The sequence below is a fragment of the Pogona vitticeps genome, chromosome 6, assembly GCF_051106095.1.
Source record: "Pogona vitticeps strain Pit_001003342236 chromosome 6, PviZW2.1, whole genome shotgun sequence".
NCBI classification, from domain to species: domain Eukaryota; kingdom Metazoa; phylum Chordata; class Lepidosauria; order Squamata; family Agamidae; genus Pogona; species Pogona vitticeps.
Window position 1 is genome coordinate 568,225 of NC_135788.1, and position 17,816 is coordinate 586,040.

At 63.2% G+C, this 17,816-nt stretch overlaps 2 protein-coding genes across 5 annotated transcripts in view; one reads left to right on the top strand and one right to left on the bottom strand.

The window, feature by feature from the left end:
• NOS3 (nitric oxide synthase 3) overlaps positions 1 to 4,282 on the top strand; it is a 25,016-nt gene extending 20,734 nt beyond the window's left edge. For both annotated transcript variants that reach the window (XM_020800252.3, XM_073002638.2), the window contains 7 exons: positions 702 to 871; positions 1,362 to 1,572; positions 2,339 to 2,426; positions 2,763 to 2,884; positions 3,039 to 3,184; positions 3,676 to 3,870; positions 4,081 to 4,282. In XM_020800252.3, coding sequence (XP_020655911.3) covers positions 702 to 871; positions 1,362 to 1,572; positions 2,339 to 2,426; positions 2,763 to 2,884; positions 3,039 to 3,184; positions 3,676 to 3,870; positions 4,081 to 4,200 — 1,052 coding nt within the window. In that variant the 3' untranslated portion in view covers positions 4,201 to 4,282. The remainder of the gene's footprint in view (positions 1 to 701; positions 872 to 1,361; positions 1,573 to 2,338; positions 2,427 to 2,762; positions 2,885 to 3,038; positions 3,185 to 3,675; positions 3,871 to 4,080) is intronic.
• Positions 4,283 to 5,171: 889 nt separating this feature from the next.
• On the bottom strand, positions 5,172 to 17,776 carry ATG9B (autophagy related 9B). Of its 3 annotated transcripts, none has more exons than XM_020800151.3 (15): positions 17,642 to 17,776; positions 15,208 to 15,359; positions 15,060 to 15,103; positions 14,446 to 14,510; positions 13,864 to 14,040; positions 12,322 to 12,463; positions 10,895 to 11,643; positions 9,357 to 9,510; positions 8,993 to 9,172; positions 8,210 to 8,458; positions 7,872 to 8,092; positions 7,284 to 7,386; positions 7,036 to 7,111; positions 6,316 to 6,471; positions 5,172 to 5,702 (listed from the first exon to the last, which is right to left on the bottom strand). In XM_020800151.3, exons 2-14 carry the CDS (start codon positions 15,320 to 15,322, stop codon positions 6,362 to 6,364), a joined length of 2,385 nt encoding a protein of 794 aa, XP_020655810.3. In that variant the 5' UTR covers positions 15,323 to 15,359; positions 17,642 to 17,776; the 3' UTR covers positions 5,172 to 5,702; positions 6,316 to 6,361. The 3 variants fall into 3 exon arrangements, with proteins under 3 accessions (XP_020655810.3, XP_020655811.3, XP_072858745.2); XM_020800152.3 differs by lacking the exon at positions 17,642 to 17,776 and adding an exon at positions 16,643 to 16,731; XM_073002644.2 differs by lacking the exon at positions 17,642 to 17,776 and having other exon boundaries at positions 15,208 to 15,549.
• Between the last annotated feature and the right edge of the window lie 40 nt (positions 17,777 to 17,816).

Here is a 17,816-nt window from a genome sequence, read left to right on the forward strand (position 1 = left end):
TGGGAAACCGTGTTTCGCTTAGCGATGAAATCGCTTAACAATGATTTTTTGGGAACCAATTATCATCGTTAAGTGAGGCACCACTGTATAGTCATTCATCTTTAAAGTGCACAAATGTTTTTGCCTTTTTTACTCCCCACTCCCCACCCCCTTTTTCCTGATATTCTGTACTGGGGCCACTTTGCCTGCCCTGACTCTGAGTCCAAAGGCTGAGGGAACCCCTGGCAAGGAGCAAAGACCCCCCCTTCCCCAAAGGAGGCTGCTGGCCCTGTGAAACCAAGGGAGGGGGCTGAGAGAGTGCCTCTCATACACAGACCCCAGGTGGCCCCTCCCCATGGATTCTCCAGGCTGGGTGGGCAGAGGTCCCTGCATGGAGGGGACGCGAGGGGGTGGCAGCAGATCTGTGGGCTCCTCATTCCCAGGAAGGTTTGCCATCAGCAGCGAGAGTGGGAGCCTCCCAGAGAGGCAGGCAAAGAGATCTGTGACCACAACAGCTTGCTTTCGTTATTGGGGGGGGGGAGAGTACTGGGTTAGATGCCCCAGAGGAGAGGTGTCTCTCTCCCCCCCCCGCCTCACCTGCCTTCCAGGCAGCCTTTCCCTGTTCTGCTGCCCTTCTGGGGGGGACCTGAGGGGCAGTTGGCCAGGGGCTGCCATCCGCTCAGCCGGGCTCAGCCTCTCGCCCCTCCTGCTCCCGCTGCCAGGTGTGAAGCGCCTTTGGGTGCCCGTCCAGCGCCTGCCCCCCTGCACCCTGCGCCAGGCCCTGACCTTCTTCCTGGACATCACAACCCCGCCAAGCCCCCAGCTGCTGCAGATCCTGGCCACGCTGGCAGAGGACCCAGCAGAGAGGGACAAACTCCAGCGCCTCGGCCAGGTCAGTCGGCACAGAAGGGACGCCCGTGGGGCGGGTAGGCAAGGAGACATGCTGGTGCACGCACGGACACGGTCCTCAAAACACTCACCTCCCCCACAGAGGGCCTTGAAAGGCCAGCCAGGTCAAGGTGGGCAGGGGGTGGGAGAGAGCACACACACACACACACACACACACACACACACACACAGCAGAGGGATCCGTGGGGTCCCATTTGGGAAATAAATGTACGCTCTGGGAGCTTCCTGAAAGACCCCTGGCTTTGTCAGGGAGGTGGGTAGGCGGGCGGGTGGGCAGAGGCCACAGAAATAGCCCTGGAAGCCACAGGGTGGGGGGGGTGACCTGGGCAGGTCAGCTTCCCCCACCTCCAGAGCGCTCAGGCAGAACTCAGACCCCCTCCTGACTGCCAGCAATGTGGACGAGCTACCGTTTGGCCCCCTCCTCACCCAGCCCCCTTGCTGTCCGTCCCTCTCTCCCCCCCCCCCCCGGCCAGGACTCCCTTCTTTACGAGGAGTGGAAGTGGTTCCGCTGCCCGACGATGGTGGAGGTGCTGGAGGAGTTCCCCTCGGTCCCCCTGCCGGCTTCGCTCCTCCTCACTCAGTTGCCGCTGCTCCAGGCCCGTTACTACTCCATCAGCTCCTCCCCGGACGCCCACCCGGGCCAGATCCACCTCACGGTCGCTGTGCTCAACTACCACAGCCAAGGTGAGACGAGAGAAAGGGAATGGGACTCTGTGTGTGTGTGTGTGTGTGTGTGTGTGTGTGTGTGTGTGTGTGTGTGTGTGTGTGTGTGTGTGTGTGTGTGTGTGTGTGTGTGTGTGTGTGTGTGTGTGTGTGTGTACACGTGTGTGTGTTTGTGTGTGTGTGTGTGTGTGTGTGTGTGAGAGAGAGAGAGAGAGAGGAGAAAGCCCAGATCCCTGCAGGGGGAATGTATGGCTGGAGGCAGAGCACTTTGGACAAGAAAGCAGTGGTGCAGGGGCTACCCTGGACATGGAGGCGCTCACCTTGATGGTCCCCCTAATTTCAAACCCCCCCCCCCAATGTATTAGGAGTCCAAAAATGCAGGCAGCTGGCTAGGTCCATGTCAGTCACTAAGGAAGAGGTCTTTTGTAAAGATAATGGCTCTTAATGGCCTGATGAAGCCCAAACGTGTGACAATACCTTGTCCAAAATCCCGCTGAGTACATTATACCCACGGAAGGGTAATTAGGTCACTGACAGGGGGAGATTTTTTTTAATTAAAAGACTTCCTCCTTTTTGCCTGACCTCTGAATAATTTCTTGGGAGCCCCAGGACAGAAAAAGGAAATGAAAGACTTCTGGAAAAACCCTTTGTCTCCCAGCTAAGCTTGAACAGAGAAGCTTGAGAGGAGGTGCGGGGGAGGCCTTTGGCGTCTTGACCCCGTGAGCCCTGGTTCCTTGACCCCCATCTCCCCCCACCCTGCTGCTCCTGCTTCTGTTCTATCCCACAGACGGAAAGGGGCCGCTGCACCACGGGGTCTGCTCCTCATGGCTCGCTGGACTGGCACCAGGAGAGATGGTGCCCGCTTTCATCCGAAGGTAAGGAGCTTGCCAAGAACAGGGGACTCTGAGAGTCTCCGGGTGGCCAGGCACCTCCTCACCCCTTTTTAGGAAGCTCTTGGTTTTCTCCAACACAGACCACAGAATACCCCCCACCCCCACCCCCAAGGTCCTGCTGATTTTCTGCAAGGGGCAGGAGCCATCCCTGGCATGGCACGGGCCCCTCCTGGCAGAGGCCTTGGGCTGCACGTCTTGAGCAGTCGTGTCACTGCATCCTCCCCAGAGGGAGAGCCTCACTGATCTGTTTCCCTCCCCCTCCTTCCTCCCACACTGCCCCCCTCCAAGGGACTGATCCTGTGCCTCTGCCCTCCACAGCGCCCCAAGCTTTCACCTGCCCCAGGACCCCACGGCCCCCTGCATCCTGGTGGGGCCTGGAACCGGCATTGCCCCCTTCCGGAGCTTCTGGCAACAGCGGCTGCACGACATCGAGGTCAAAGGTGGGTCAGGAAGGGGAGCAAAGTGGGCGCACCAAGAAGGCGGGAGCCAGCCAAGGGCACAGCAAGAGAAGAGTGTGTGCACGTGCCCCCCACACACACACACCCCAAAACTGCCTTGCCTTCCCACCCACCTGCCCCCCCCCTCGCCTTCCAGGCCTCCCAGCCGGCGAGATGACGCTGGTCTTCGGCTGCCGGAGTTCCTGCCACGACATCTACAAGGAGGAGATCCAGCAGGCCCAAAGCAAGGGGGCCCTGAGCCAGGTCCTCACGGGCTTCTCCCGCGACCCAGACTATCCCAAGGTAGTCATCATCATCACACCAGCCTTGCTGGGGGGGAGGGCAGAGGCCTGTTCCTCCCATGGCCAGCGGGCGGGGCTGTTGCACTTCTAGCCTCTCAAGGAGGAGGCCGCCTCCAGGGGTCGGTCCCACAGGACAGCTCACCAAGCAGTCAAGATTCTGCTCCCCTGGCCAGGCGTTGGAAGAATTTTTAAAAGCTCCTTGGCCAACCTCCCGCGCATGCTTTCAGGCAGAACGGAAGGCTGGCCCATCCAAAGTGGCTGAAAGGGGCGCCTGCTTCCCAAGGCCGGCCCCACCCTCCTTCCTTCCATCCTTCCTCTGGCCTCCGAGAAGAGGCTTCGAGGGGGGGGGTCAGAGGGGAGGGCGGTGGCCCCGTGCGGGCTTGCCCCCCCCTTGCTCCAGGGCTGAAGCCTCCACCTCGAACGGGGAGCTGCCACCAAAGGTTCTCTCTCTCTCTCGTCCGTCCACCCCCTCCCTTCCCCTCCCCCCCCAAGACCTACGTCCAGGACCTGCTGAGGATGCAGTTGGACAGCTACGTCTCGGAGGTGCTGCTCCGGCGCGCCGGCCACATGTACGTCTGCGGCGACGTCACCATGGCCACTGGGGTCATGCAGACCGTCCAGCAGATCCTGGCCAAGGGTGGGCAGATGACCCTGACCGAGGCAGGGGACAAGATCAGCGAGCTCCGGGTAAGGGAGAGAGCGGGCCTGGGCGGGGAGGGAGGCCCCCCCCACAAGGTCCACCCTCATGGGACAAGAAGAGGCTCAGGTCCCGGCGTGGCCCCTCAGCTCTTGTCCTTCTTCTTAAGGCAGGGAGGGGGGAAGGATCCCGCCCCCAGTCTATCCAGGCCGTTCCCTTCTGGCACTTCCAAACCCTGCCCCCCTTTCCTGCCCCCCCAGGACCAGAACCGTTACCACGAGGACCTCTTTGGCCTGACCTTCCGCACCCAGGAGGTGGCCTCGCGCATCCGAAGCCAGTCCTTCACCTGCCAGAGGAGGATGCTGCTCCCAGAGCCCTGAGCCCCGGCTGTGCACACCTCAGACCCTCTTCTCCGGGCGGGCGGGCAGGCAGTCATTAAAGCTCCCTTTTATTTTGAGCAGACGGCTAAAGCGTGGGCGGCGTCCTCTGTTGCTGGCCCTCCTGCCCTCTGAGGGCCGAGGGCAGGTGGGGAAGGAGGCTCCGGGACCTCTGGCCAAACGGGGGGCCATCAGCCTTCTCAGGGTGGGGGGGCTGTCCGAATGGAGAAGCCTGCCTTCTTTTGACCCTGCAGAACCAGGGGCGCCTTCCCAAACACTAAAGGGATTTCTCAGCCCAGGAATTCATTTGGGGGGGGGCAGACTTACAGAGGGCTCCCATCTCTATGAGCCTCGCTTTGGCTACCCAAGTTTTCTTGCTTCTAGCCTGTCCTTTAGGGCGTGGGAGGGAAATGATTTCACTGTTGCTGTTGCTGCTGCACCCTGGGGCTTGGTTGCTTAATCAGCCTACTCTGAACCGCTGCCTCCAAGGAGTTTGAAAAGCCCCTTTTCTGTTTTAAAACTGAGAATAATTTGGTAGAAATGAAAGGGAGAACAGCTTTTAAGAGGAGAGAATGTCTGGGGCATGGCTGTTGAGAACACAGAGCAGCCATGGAGAAAAAAAAGGAGGGCATGCCAGCCCCCAGGTGGTACGTGCGTCTCTCTCTCTCTCTCTCTCTCTCTCTCTCTCTCTCTGTGTGTGTGTGTACATGTACCGCCATTAAAGAGGCAGAAACAGCCGGGCCAGGTCCTTCCCGCCCCCTGCCCCCCCCCCGGGCTTTCCACAACCAAGCACGAGACGTCTCCTCTCTGGAGTGGAGTGGGGAACTTTCTTCCTGCGTGCGCCGAGTCAGGGGGAACCGGCTCTGGCGTATCCTGACCAGTAGGGGACAGACGGTTTGCCCCGCGGCAGTGCCCCTGCGGCTCACGTTGCAGCCCCTTCCCCTCCCCGCCCGCAGAGACCAGCGCCACGTGTGTGCCACACCTGTAAACATTTATTGTCCCCAAACTGTCCTGAACGAGAGCACCACGGCGGACGAACCCGAACCCCTGTGCTTCCGGCGCAGCAGCCTGGCCCGTGGGCGGGCGTGTGGGTGCGCGCCCAAGCTGGCTCAGCGCAGGCGACACCTCTTAGCAGCAGAGGGATGGCAGGGAAAGCAAGGGCACGGGTGCAGGGGGGGTGCGGGTGGGGTGAGGGCCCCAACCTCTCCCGCAAGCCATTCTCTACTGACCCTACAAACACAAGCAGCACCAGGCAGGGGCCCGATCCGGCCCGTAGCTTATTCACACGCCCTTCCCCCCAAAAAGGGCCTGAACCCCGAGTGTGTGTGTGGGGGGGAAGGGCTGCAGCAACACTGTCAAGGCCCCTCCTCACATCAAAGCCCACAGCCGAGGAGGGGGGGATGGAGGGAGGGGGCGCTGCTGCCCTTCTTCTGGACCCACTCCTGGGGTGGTGGCATCCATCCTCTCGGGGAATTGATGTCGGCAGCTTTCAACTGCCCAGAAACCTGGAAGAACAAAAGCAAAGTTGGAGCAGGCCATGGGGGGGGGGTTTTCCACACACCCAAAGAGAACCCACAAAGCCTACCCCCCCCCACACACCCCACACGTCTCCCCGAGGCTGAGAGGGGTCCATCCTTCCATCTACAGGCAGGGCAGAGAGCTGGGCTCTTGTTGCAGTTTTGGAAGCAAAGTGGCGTCCAGCCCATGGCTGAGCCCATGGTGGGGAGACCAGCAGGGGAAGCGTGTGTGTCGGGGGGGGGGGAAGGCTGGACATGGCAAGCGGGGGGGGGAGCAGGGAGGCAGCTCAGAGACAAAGCACAGGCACTCTTTGGAAAAAGTTCCAGCCTCAAGCCCAGCGTCCCCTCTCGGGGGGGGGGGGAGGGATGGGGGTAGGGAGGGGAGAGGAGGAAGCCCTGGAGAGCCCACGCCTGTCCGTCAGAGCCATCTGGCCTGGGCTCCGAGGGATGAGGAAGGGTCTGACTCAGGAGGCCTCCCTTGCTCAGTTCTTCGGCACCTGCCCATCCCCAGGTTAATCTCCCCCACCTCTGAAAGTAGGCCCCACCGAAAACAAAGGGAGGTGAATGGGGGGGCAAGGAAGGGAGAGGAGGAGAGACTTACACCAAGAGGGATGAAGGGCATGGAGTGGGGGGGGGGGCAGGATGTGCTAGCTCTTCTCCTTCTCTGGCTGTTGCTGCTGCTCAGCCTGAGCCGGTGCCTCTTCCCAGCCCGCAAGGGCCAGATCCTGGCTCTGTGTGTGCGTGGACATCTTGGCCTCTGCAGGGAGGAGGAGAGGAAGGTGAGGTGAGAGGTGCCCTCAGCCCTCCGGGGAAGTCTCAGCCTCCTTCTTTGGGAAGACACCCCCTGCCCGCCCAGGCCCCTCCTGGAAGCTCACTCTCCCCACAAGGGGCAAGGTCACACCAAAGCTTAGAAACTTCCGTGTTGTCTTCCCACCTTGGGCGTGGCCTGGCACCTGGTGGCAGGGCAGGGGAAGCTGGCGAGAGGAGGCCAAGCCGTGCTCCCCGGCCATCCAAGCAGCTCCTGCTCCGGTCTTGACTTCCAGGCCAGTCTCCTTACAAGCCGCCAGCTCAGCAGGGGTCAGAGTGGCTGCCCAACATCAGGCTGGGCCACTCAAAGGGCAAACCCCTTTCAGGCCTCATCCTGCTTCAAGCCAAGATACAGGGAGCCAGACCGCATGGAAGGGCCACACACACCAGGCCAGGCCACCTCTCACACGGCATGGGCCGCCTGGGGAAGGAAACCAGCCCCTCCTCTCCCAAACAGCAGAGCCCACCCGGGCGAGAAGAAAAGCGCCAGAGCCCCACCCACCCCCACTCTGACCTGCTTGTGCCGACGGCCGCACAGGCGTGCAGGCTGAGGATGACCCCCTCCGTTGCTGCTGCTGCTGGTGGTGAAGCTGAAAGGCAGAGGATGGCGGAGGTCAGAGAGAGGGGCCCTTGTTTCTCCCGCCCCACTGGTCAGAGCCCGGCAAAGAGGCTCTGACCCAGGGACCCTGCCGGAGAAGGACCCAGAGGGCGCCACGGCTCCTCCCTTCTTGCGCCCGCCATGGCGCTCCCACGGCCCCTCACCTCATGCATGTAAATGGCGTGCAGGCTCATCTCTGCTGAGGCAAATTCGGAGAGCAGCACCGAACGGGAGAGGGGCCCCTGGCGTCTCTCGGAGGGAGCAACGCTGCAGGATAAGGAAAAGCAGGAAGCCCATGTCCATCACCACCTGTACAGAGACTGCACCCCCCCCCCCCCGCGGAAAGGGTGCCTTCGCAAGAGGGGTATCTTTACAAAGACCCCCCTTCCTTCGGGGAAAGGGTTCTGGCTGGGAAGGGCAGCCATGGAGCCAGGAGAAAGCCTGGAGTTAAGTCGACGGGCAGCGAGCAGAGGGAACGCAGGAGACGACCCTCCTCCCTTCAGGACGTGGCAGAACTCTCACACAGAACCTGCCGATTCCAGGAACTGCGCAGGCCGGCCGAAGAGAACGGCTGCCCTCCCAGCCTGGGCTTGGGTGTCTCTCTCTGGCCTCTGGGCTCCCAGCCCAGAGCAAGGGAAAGGTGAGGGGCAGGACAGCTGGGCTAACTTCCAGCCTCACCCCACTCCTCTGCCCCGCCACAGCAAGGCACCCCCGACAGCCCTCCCAGCCTCACCCGGAGCCCCGCTTCCTACCTGGCCCCCAGGATGGTGCTGTCGCTGCGGTAGACAGAGTTCTCGCCCGGAGGGAAGCTGTGTCGGGGCAGCTGGGAGCACGAGAGGGAGGCCAAGATGCTGGCGGCCGCGCTGGCCGCGCTACCCGGTCGCGTGAAGAAGCGCCGGTGCTCGGCTGGAGGGGCCGGGCTGCCGGCGGCCAGAACAGGGTGGGCCAGAACGCTGGCCAGCAGGGCGTCCGGCTGCCGAGGGAGAGAGGGAGGGAGGGAGGGAGGGAGGAGGGTCAAGGCCGGGAAGGACCTGCAGCGGCCGGGCTGGGCCAGCCGGAGGGCCGCCTTCCCCAGAGCCTTGGGACTTACGACGGTGCTGAGTCCTTCGTCAGAAAGGAAGGAGGCGCCCAAAGGGGCCTCGGCCAGAAGGCGCTGGGCGGGGGGCGCCAGGGCGGCATCCTGCTGCACCTTCTCCTTCAGGTGGCCGATGAAGAGGGAGCTCTCAGGTGGGGGCTGCCAGCGGGGGTTGGTGATGGCGAAGTGGACGAGGGAGAGCTCCGTCTTGCCGTTCTCTGCCTGCTGGTAGACGGAGGCCTCCGTTCTGCCCTGGGAGAGCCACTGCCGAAAGAGCCGGGAGAGGAAAGGGAAAAGGGGGGGGGGTTCAGCAGCCGCCTGTGGGCCCAAGGTGGAGTGGGGGGGGCAGGCAGGGGCACAATCCTTCCTTTTCCGGTGGGGGAGGGTCACAGCAGAACCGGGAGGCAAGTCAGGAAAAGTTCCCCGACTGGCCCGTGTTCTGCTCTCAGCCTCCACTTCCATGAAACGGGGTTACCCAATGAGGAACCACCACCGGGAAAGTCCTCTAAGCAACGGATCGCGCCCCCCCTCCCAAGCATGGAGCGCTTCCTCGCCACCCCACCACCTCCGGAGATGGATCCCTCTCCTCTCCCCCCCCCCCGCCCAAAGGAGAGGTCACTGAGCCAAGCCACGCTGCGCTTCCTCCGCAGGCCAGTGGGGAAAGGGAGAAGGGCTGGCCCTACAGCTGCCCCAGTCAGAATCCCAAGGTCGCTCTTACTGTCCCCCTTCCTCCCCCCCCAAGAAAGGAAGGGCTGGTCGGCTGGACAATGACGACCACCACCACCACCACCGTCATACCTGGGGATTCCCGTGGTTGCGGATGTCAAGCTGGGCAAAGGAGCAGATGTCCCCGACACCCACCACCTCGACCGAGAAGTTGCGGAAGAAGTCGACGATGTCCAGGGCCCTGGCGCGCAGGGCGAAGATGAGGAGGAAGGGGGTCACGATGGGGCTCAGCAGCTCCTCCAAGATGAAGACCTGGGGCCGCAAGAGACAAGGACCCCTGGAGACCCTTGGGCTGCAGGCTTCACCCCCCTCCCCCCAAGACCCGAGTCCGGCGTGGCCCTGCCCAAAGGCCGCCACCCTTCTCGTCCTGGCAGCAGGGGGGCACGGCCCTGCCCGCCCACCCACCACCACCACCACCGCTGCCGCCCACACTCACGGCCTTGTACTGGAAGAGCTGGGCCAACTCCTCTCGCGTCTCCGACTTGTGAGCGTTGCCCTGCCAGTGGTCCGGGATGTAGTGGATGTGAGCCAGGAGGCTCTGCAGCAGCTGCTCCGGGCACCACACCAGGTGCTCGTCCGGGATGAAGGACCTGGCCGGGGGGGGGGGGGAGGAGGAGGAGAGAAGTCTCTTCAACACCCCCCAGAGGAGACCAAACGCTCCCTCCAAAGGGGAGGATGCAGCACTGAGAGGTGGGAGGGGGGGGAGATGCCAAGGGTCAGGAATCCAGCTGAAGGAACAAGAGGGGCAGAAGTTCCTTCAAGGCACTCAGTCAAAGGCCTCCGGCATGAACTGCTGCAGGAGGCACAGCTTTTGGGCGCAGCTCCTCCGTTTCGGGCTGACAACTTTGCAAGAAAAAACACCCGGAGCCTGGCCTGGCCTGACCGGGAACGGGAAATGGCACCGAGAAAAGGGCCCCAAGGAATGAATAACCGCGAGCAGCTTCCTCTCGGCTGCCGCTTTTGCAGAGTGGAGCCCCCTCCCTTCTGGGAAAAGCGGGTCCTTGTCCCTCTGGGCGTTCCCAGCCTCTGAAAGGTTCTGTCTTTAACCGCCCTGCCCCGAGTCTCGCAAACCAAGAGGCCACGGACGCCACAATCTACGGGCTGCAAGTTTCCTTTCCCCGGCCTTGCTCTGCTCCTCCGAACCCAAGGTCGTGGCTTCCTTTTCTGAGTCTATCTCTCTCTCTCTCTCTGTTGCTTCACCTCTCACTCTGCTGTTTCTCCATATCTCAAACAGGAGAGAAACGGAGCTCCTGTCTTGGTCCCCCTGAGGGATTATGAGGTTTTTTAAAGCCACCAAACCCTGCTGCCTGCAGGCTCCCGAGGGACAAACATGTCCAGGTTCTCAAAAATTCTTTGAGAAGCTGGACAGTCTTCACGCTTACGAGGAAAGGAGAGAGAGGGTGGCCTCAGCCTTGCACCAATACAACACCCAGCTCGGGGGATTGGGCCTCATCCCGTCCCCTATGGTGCCACGAGGCAGGAAAGGGGGAAAGGTGCCACAGTCGTGGAGGGGGGCCACCAGTGCCTGGCATCAGCTTTCAAAGACAGGCAGCCCAGGTGGCCAGGTGCACCGGAGGCAGCAGTCCCTGCCCACCCAGATGGGCAGTGGAGAAAAGTCAGCCGCCTTTGAGGCCTTCTGCGGCCACAGACGAAGCGGTCCCCCTCTCTCCTGCCTCCAGTGGGAGCAGCCGAGCGACCATTCTTTGCGGGATGGAAACGAAACACGCCACCCAAAGGACGCCCGCACGAGCGACCAACCCCTGGGCTGATTAAATGCTCCTCCAGGTGTTCCGGGGCAGAGTCTCCCTGGCAGGTTCAGGGGTCAGCAGGGGCACCTCTGAGGGTGGCAGCAGGGGGTGAGAGGCAAAGCCACCGTTCCTGCCAGACCAAGCGCAGCCTCAGCCGAGCGTGGGCACAGGCAGGTGAGCAAGGTGGGGGGGGAGAGAAGAGGAGGACAAGGCCTTGCACACCCACCTGGCCACGGTGACCACCAGCCCCAGCAGGGTGATGGCGGTCAGGATGTGCTGGACGGTGAGGACGTCCTCGTCGTAGACGGTGAGGGCGATGAGCACCGCCAGGATGGAGCCGGCAAAGAAGCCCACGTTCTTGGCCAGGAGGGTGAGCAGGGGGCTGGTGAAGGAGTTCATGTACTTGGAGGCGGGCTTGTAGCCCCGGCTCAGGCGGGCCTGGAGCTCGTGGTCCAGCTCGTTGAAGTGGCGCAGGTAGAGGCGGCCGTAGAGGGACCAGCGGCGGGCCCCCAGGCTGCCGGGCTCCCGCTTGAGCACCTCCGTGTAGCTGAAGAAGGCGTAGAGCACCTGCCAGACCAGGATGAAGGGGCAGAGCAGCAGGTTGGCCAGCCCCAGCAGCAGCATGCTGCGCCCCAGCCGGCGGGCCAGCTCCAGGCGGGCGCCGGCCCGCTTGTACGGGGGCTGGAGGTTCCACTTGCCCTGGAAGAGGGAGCCGGGCCCCCAGAAGAAGAGCAGCTCCAGGTTGTACTTGAGGCCCTGCGTCAGGAAGACCACCTCGCCCAGCAGGGGCAGCCGGACGCGGAGGGGCAGCAGGGACTTGTTCACCATGGCCACCAGGTAGTTCTTGAAGCGCAGGATGCGGTGGTGGATGTCCAGCTCCGAGAGCTCCCGCTTGTGGACGCACATCTGCTGCTCCCGCTGCAGGACGATCAGCCGGGCCTGCACCTCCTGCCAGCTGCGGTTGCACAGCTCCTCCTGCCAAGGGGAGCGGCAGCCAGAGAGAGGAGGGGGGGAAAGGGGGTCTGAGGGATGAACCGGCATCTAGAGACACCTTCCCCCCCCACACACACACACACACTCCTTCTGGCCCTAACGCCCTGCGGGTTCCCCTCCCTTTCGGTCCCTGGGAAGGGCCAAGGCAACAAAGAGGAGGCTTCCAAGATGCTCCCAAAGGCAAGGCTCTTCACCACCACCCCTAGACGCACAGCCTGGCCTGTGTGCCCTTCTCCCCACGTGGGACTCCCCAGAGCAAGCGTGGCTCCTTTAGAGCCCCCCCCCAGAAGCCCCCAAGCTTCTCCCAGAGCCAGAGAATTGGAGGGCTGTCCTGGCGATTCCCACCCTCCAAAGATCAATCCACGCACCCTGCAGGATGCAAAAAATGTGTCATAGGAAACGCCCAGCCAGCAAGCCACAAGACACTGCCAGAGGCCGTCGCTCTTGCCAGTGAGTCACAACACCCAGCTGAGCCCCCAAAAGGGTCATTTTTTTTTAAAGAGAAGAGAAGCACCGGACGCCCCTCATGGCTAAAGCAGGGCCAGAAGTGAGCAGGAAAAAGGAGCAGGTCAGCCACGCAAAAGCAGCCTACGGAGCAGCCACCCACAGGCTCCAAGGTGTCCGGGGCAGCTCGGTGGCACCAATCCCACGCTCACTCACCGAAGGAATCTTGAGGGCCCTGGTGTAAAAGGCACGGATCTCCCAGTAACTCAGGAGGCTGCAAAGCACCTTCACCAGGCGGTACAACCAGAAGGTGGCAGCCATCACCAGCAGGAAGATGATCCAGCCGCTGGCCCGGATCCTGCGGGCGAGAAAGGAGGGGGGGGGACACAGGGCGTCAGGCCTGGCCACCAGTAGGGGTCAGCCCAGGACACTCTTGGAGTCTCGAGGGAACAAGGAAGGGGGCGGGTGGGCGGGAAGGAAGGAAGGAGGTGCCCATGCCAGGCCCGGGTGTCTTGGGTTACAGGTAAACACCACAGCCGTGGCCAAGGATTCGAGGCACCAGCACCCGCAGCGGCAGCTCCAGGAGAAGGTGAGCCACTGAAACGTGGCAAAGCCCACACGTGGCCTAAGGCAAGGCCACTGCTCCTCTCTGAAACATTCCCACTGCTTCCAGTCTGCTTAACTTCACATCTTCTGTACGGCTAATATTCAGACGTAAAATTACCTCCAGTGAAGGAAACTGTTCAAAACCACAATTGTTCTGGAGGGGACAGTCCCAACCAGGGGAGAAAAGACTTTATTAACCTACGATGTTATCCACAGTTTGAAAGACACCTAATAACCTGCTAGGACAAAGGCTGGTGTGTGGCTTTGCAGCAACAACAACAAAGAGGCGCCCTTGTCTCTAAGGCCCACAGCCAGAAGCTGGCCAGGCCAAACCGGCCCCCAAACTCACCCACGGTGGGGGAGACCCCTCCCACTGTTACTGCTTGTGAGAGCGTCCGGCCCAACCCAAGTGATCCAGGCACTCAGGGCATTGGGCGGGGGAGAGAAAACCCTCCTCCTGGGACCCTGGACCTCCAGCCGCCGATGACGGAAGAGGGAGCTGGCTGGGCTGCGAAACACATTTGCCCACCAAGCGGGGGGCGGGGGGGGAGGAGAGGCTCATGAAGGGCTGGCTGGTGGGGCCCAACAAGCGGGAGGGGAGAGGGGCTGCCGCCTGCAGGGCAAATCTCCTCTGCCCAGCCCAGACCCTGGCGGTGGAGAGGGCGGCCAAGGGGAAAGAGGTGGCCGGGTTGCCAGCAGAAATCCCCTTTGTGGCCGGCTGGGTGCTCCCTGGACTGCTCTCTTTCACAAGGCACGGCCATGGCAAGGAAAAGACCCCCAGCTGCCCGCTTCCTTCCCTCCTGCCGGAAGAGCTGCAGTCAGGAAAGACACACTGGGTGTGGGCCTGTGTGTGTGTGTCTCTGTGCCCTCTCCTCTCCTGCCTCTGCTGCCGCCTTCCGACCCTCCCCTTCTGAGCTGGCTTCCCCAAGGCCAAAGGAGCCTCCCGACCATCCACGCCACTCCCTCCTCTCTGCACCTGTCTTTTAAAGCCACTCCCTCTGGAAAGCAGCCCCCACTTTCTAGGGTGCCCGGTGGCTCAGAAGCAACTCCCCTTCTCCCCCCCCCCAAGTCTGCCCAGGGAGGAAGACCAAGCTTTGCCCCTGAAAGGCCCATGGCGGGGTCCCGCCGGAGCTCTGCCAACACCGCGCTCACCTCTCCGCACACTGCGGCGTGGGCAGGATGGCGTCCGGCAGGGTCACTTTGCTCCTGTCGGGCCCCAGGCTGCCTCCCCCGGGCGAGGTGTGGTTGACCGGCCGGTTGGCAAAGAGAACGTCGTATTCCATGCAGCACAGCAGGAAGGTGGTGAACGCAACCACAAACAGGAACTGCCTGCAGGGGGGGGGAGGGAGATGGGGGTCAGGGAGAGAGGAAGGCGCTCCCGGGGTGGGGTGGGGAGTCAGAAGGCACTCTCTTATGCCCATGCACTCAGCCAACCCTCCTCTGAAGGCCTGAGCAGGGCTGTCGAGAGATGGAGAGGCGGGGGGGGGGAGAATCTCTCCTCCATCAGTCAGGAGGAAAAGGGGAACCCCCAGTGACCTCCTTCCCCCCCCCCACAGAGAGACACCTACAAACCGGCCATCAGAAGGTCCTGGGAGCGCCTCCCGAGGCCCAGGGCTGCTCCAGGACCCACCCGGCCCGTCTCCCGCTGGCCTTCAGCGAGTGAAAGGGGAGCCTATGATTTGCAGACAGCCGAGAAGACCGGGGGGGGGGGGAACGGGGCTTGCCGGGACTTACACCAGCTCAAAGACATCCGAGAGCATCATGCAGGCAAAGCCGTTCTTCTGGTGGAAATGGTAGACGTGGGGAGGCTGTCAAGGAAATGAGAGGAAACCTCTGGTCCACCCAGCCCAACCCCCCCCCCCTTTGCAGGGAGCTGCCTTGCCGAGAGGGCCCGATGCAGCCTGTGAGCATTGGGGGGGGGCTCCAAGGCCCCCAACACAAAGCACTCCCCCTTCTGCCCCCCTCTCGGCGTTGGGGGCTGTTCAGGCACAGAAACCCTAGCCTAGCAGAGGTGGGGGGGGAGAGGAGCCGCAGCAGCAAGGAATCCGGCCAAGATCCTTATGTTCTTCTGTCCTGGGCCACGGAGATTCTTATTCACACAATGCCATCTGGAAACCCTTCCAATGATGACACCAGAGCCTATAACCCACAGCCTGGATGAAGGTCCACCAAATACAACCCCCCCCCCCCGAGGCCCACCGGGGGTCCCTGAAGTGCAGTTTCTGGGGCTCAGGTTTCCCACAGAGGAGAATCCGGCAGAAGCACCAGTAGGCTGCTTCCTGACAGAAGCCCCAGATTCCTGAGTGGGAGGCAGCGGGACCCCACGCCAAGCCCACCAAAAAGGATATTTTGGTGAAAAAGTTATCCAGGTTCTTGATGTGATGCCATGAATCTGGGAAGGAAAAAAGCAGGATAGAGACGAACGGCTCTGGCTGACACAAACCCTCCCCCCTGGCCCCCCCAGCCGTCTCTCCCACCTGTAAGGGGCCCCAGTACCTTTCAGCCCCTCAGTGACGTGGATCAGCAGCTCCTCCTCATCCTCGTGGGGAGAGTCTTCCTCGTAGTCTGGCAGGCGGTGGTAGTCACCGTAGTGCTCCTGGCTCACAGCCATGGGGCGGCTGGATCACCCCGCTGCCCCCACACACACCCTGAAGCGCAAGGGAGGAAGAGGAAGCGCCCCCGGTGAGGGGAGCCCCTCCTGCCTGGCCGTCAGAGGCCAGGGGAAAGAGCCCAGCCCGGACGCGTGGGGCCGTGGCGGGCAGCAGGTGCCCCCGAAAAGCTGCGCTTCAGGCACCAAGCGCCAACAGCCCATGGCTTCCATGTGTGCCCACCCAAGCCCCCCCCCAAATGCCATGGGGCTGTTCCTTGATGCCTGCGGCAGACACAGCCCCACCACCCCCACGCCTTTTCAATAGGCAGCAGGCCGGACCCTAACCCTCCCTGTTAGAGGAGACCCAAGAAAGCCCCCTTTGGAAGACTGGGAAGCACACTTCCAACATCACGTTTCTGTTTTGGGGAAACTGTGTGACACCCACCCACCACCCCCATGAGTCTCTGGGTGGAACCGAACTTGCCCAGACCTGCCCTTCCTCTATGCCCTGGCCCCTCGGGCGGTGGCGGTTGGCAGCACCCGAGTTCTGAGCGCCCAGTGTCTCCTGAAGGGACTGCGTGGGGCTGGATCCTGCCCAGCCCAGAAGTGACTCGCAGAACTACACCCCCTCTCACCATTCCCCCACACACACCGCCAGCCCACCCTTGCCCCACAGGGAGGAGGGAGGAGACCCAGCCCCTCCTATGGGCCCCAGCCTGGCATTTCCTGCCCGTCAGCTGCCACCCGCTGCCCTTGAGTCACTTCCCTTCAGCATCCTGGGCCAGGCAGGTGCCCAGGTGACATTCCGACCGGCCCAGCCCCACGGTTCAGAGGGCTGACGGCAGACCCTCTTAGGTAGAAGGGGACCCCAGTGACCCCCACCCACCCCTGGTCAGCCACGGAGATGAGAACTGGGGGAGAAGGGGCAACAAAGATGGAGAGGATCCAGCAGATCAAGCCAGGCAAGGGTTCCAGGGCAGGAGGGAGCAGAGCCCACGTGCTGAGCCGGCTAACACAGAGCACCTCCTTCACTCAGCCATGGCTTCCTCCTCCTCCTCCTCCTCCTTGGGGGGGGGCTGCCCTTATGCCACAAAGCAAAGACCAGGGTGGACCCTGAGCCCATGTCACTCTTCGGGCACTGGACAGAGAGAGGGGGGGGAGCCCAACGCCTTCGCCTCCTGCCCCCGGGAAGCCCCACCAAGCCTTCGCCCACCACCCCAGGCCGCCAGAGGGGGGCTGCCACCCACGTCCAGGGCTTCTCCCTCCGGACAGGACAGGCCAAAGGGCCCCCCCCCGAGGTCAACCGAGTCGGCCAAGGGCAAGAGGGAAAGAGCGACTGACCGTCTCCCGGGTGTCTTCAATGCCGAGGAAAGCAAAAAGCTCTGAGGGCCAGAGAGGTTTCCCCTCTATAAGGGGCGCCCGGAGCCTTGCAGGGTGGGGGGGCCTTGTCTTCTGCTCCCCAAGAGCCCCTGGGGGGGCCTCCTCACTGCTCAGCACCTCAAAGGATCCTCCTGCCCTGCCCTGGGCTGCTCTTGTTGTTGTTGTTGTTGTTGTTGTGCTCCCAGCTGGGAAAGGCAGGCAGGCAGGCAGGCGGCCCCTCCCTCCCTCCCTCCCTCCCTCCCGGCATATCAAGAGGCCTGAGTCACAGGGAAGGGGGAAGGCTCGGCTCCCGGGAAGGGCTGCCAGGAGGGCCCCGGAGAGAAGAAGCCCTCGGCCGGCTGGAGGACTCACAGCGAGAACCCCCCTCCTGGCTGGGGGGGGGGCAGGCCATCCCTCCCCCTCCCCTCCACGTGGGAGCCCAGCTGCCCGGCGGCCAGCTAAAAATACGGCAGGGCAGCGAGTGTCCAAACAGCCGCCCCCCCCCCCGGCGAGTAAACACCCGGAGAGCGGGCGGGCGGGCGTCAGGTAGGCAGGCAGGAAGCCCCCCCCCCGGCCCGGGGGAGTCCTGAAGCCACCATGCGGGGGGGGGGGAGGAGAGGGCAACCCCCTCCCCCTGCCCTGCCCGGAGGGGCATCCCTGGGCTGGCAGAAACAAGCGCCGGCCACCCCGGGCACCGAGAGCCCCCCCTCCGCTGGACCCTCTCCGCGCGCCCCAAAGGCGGCCGCCTGGGGTCGGGCTCCCTCCAACCTCCCTGCCCGAGGGTCCCGCAGAGGATGGGACTGCGCCCGCGCCCTCCCCCCCCGAGTCCCTCGCGCGCGCGCGCAGGGGGCCGCCCGCCTCCCCCCCCCCGGGCACCGAGAGGACACAGCCTTCCCCGGCGACTTCCTCGCCCTGGACGGGGATAGGATCGGGGGCAGCGCAACGGGGTTCGCCTCGGCCCGCGTCGCCCTCCGCACGTACCGTTGCGCGCCCGCCTGCCCGCAGGAGGCCCCTCCGGCCCCGGACGACCCCCCCCACCGCGCAAAGGGGGGGGAGACGCAGCGGCGCAAATTCCGCGCAACGCAATCCAACGCGTGACCGGCGGCGCCGGAGCTGCTCCTGCTCGCTCTCCCTCGAGGAGGCGGTGACGGCCACG

Excerpts from the sequence above, each read along its gene's own strand:
- ATG9B (XM_020800151.3), bottom strand. The coding sequence starts at position 15,322 with ATGGCTGTGAGCCAGGAGCACTACGGTGACTACCACCGCCTGCCAGAC. Across the intron at positions 14,511-15,059 it reads TGGATAACTTTTTCACCAAA|GTCTACCATTTCCACCAGAA; the intron begins ATATCCTTTTTG and ends CAGCCTCCCCAC. Across the intron at positions 14,041-14,445 it reads TCGGATGTCTTTGAGCTGGT|GCAGTTCCTGTTTGTGGTTG; the intron begins GTAAGTCCCGGC and ends CCCCCCCTGCAG.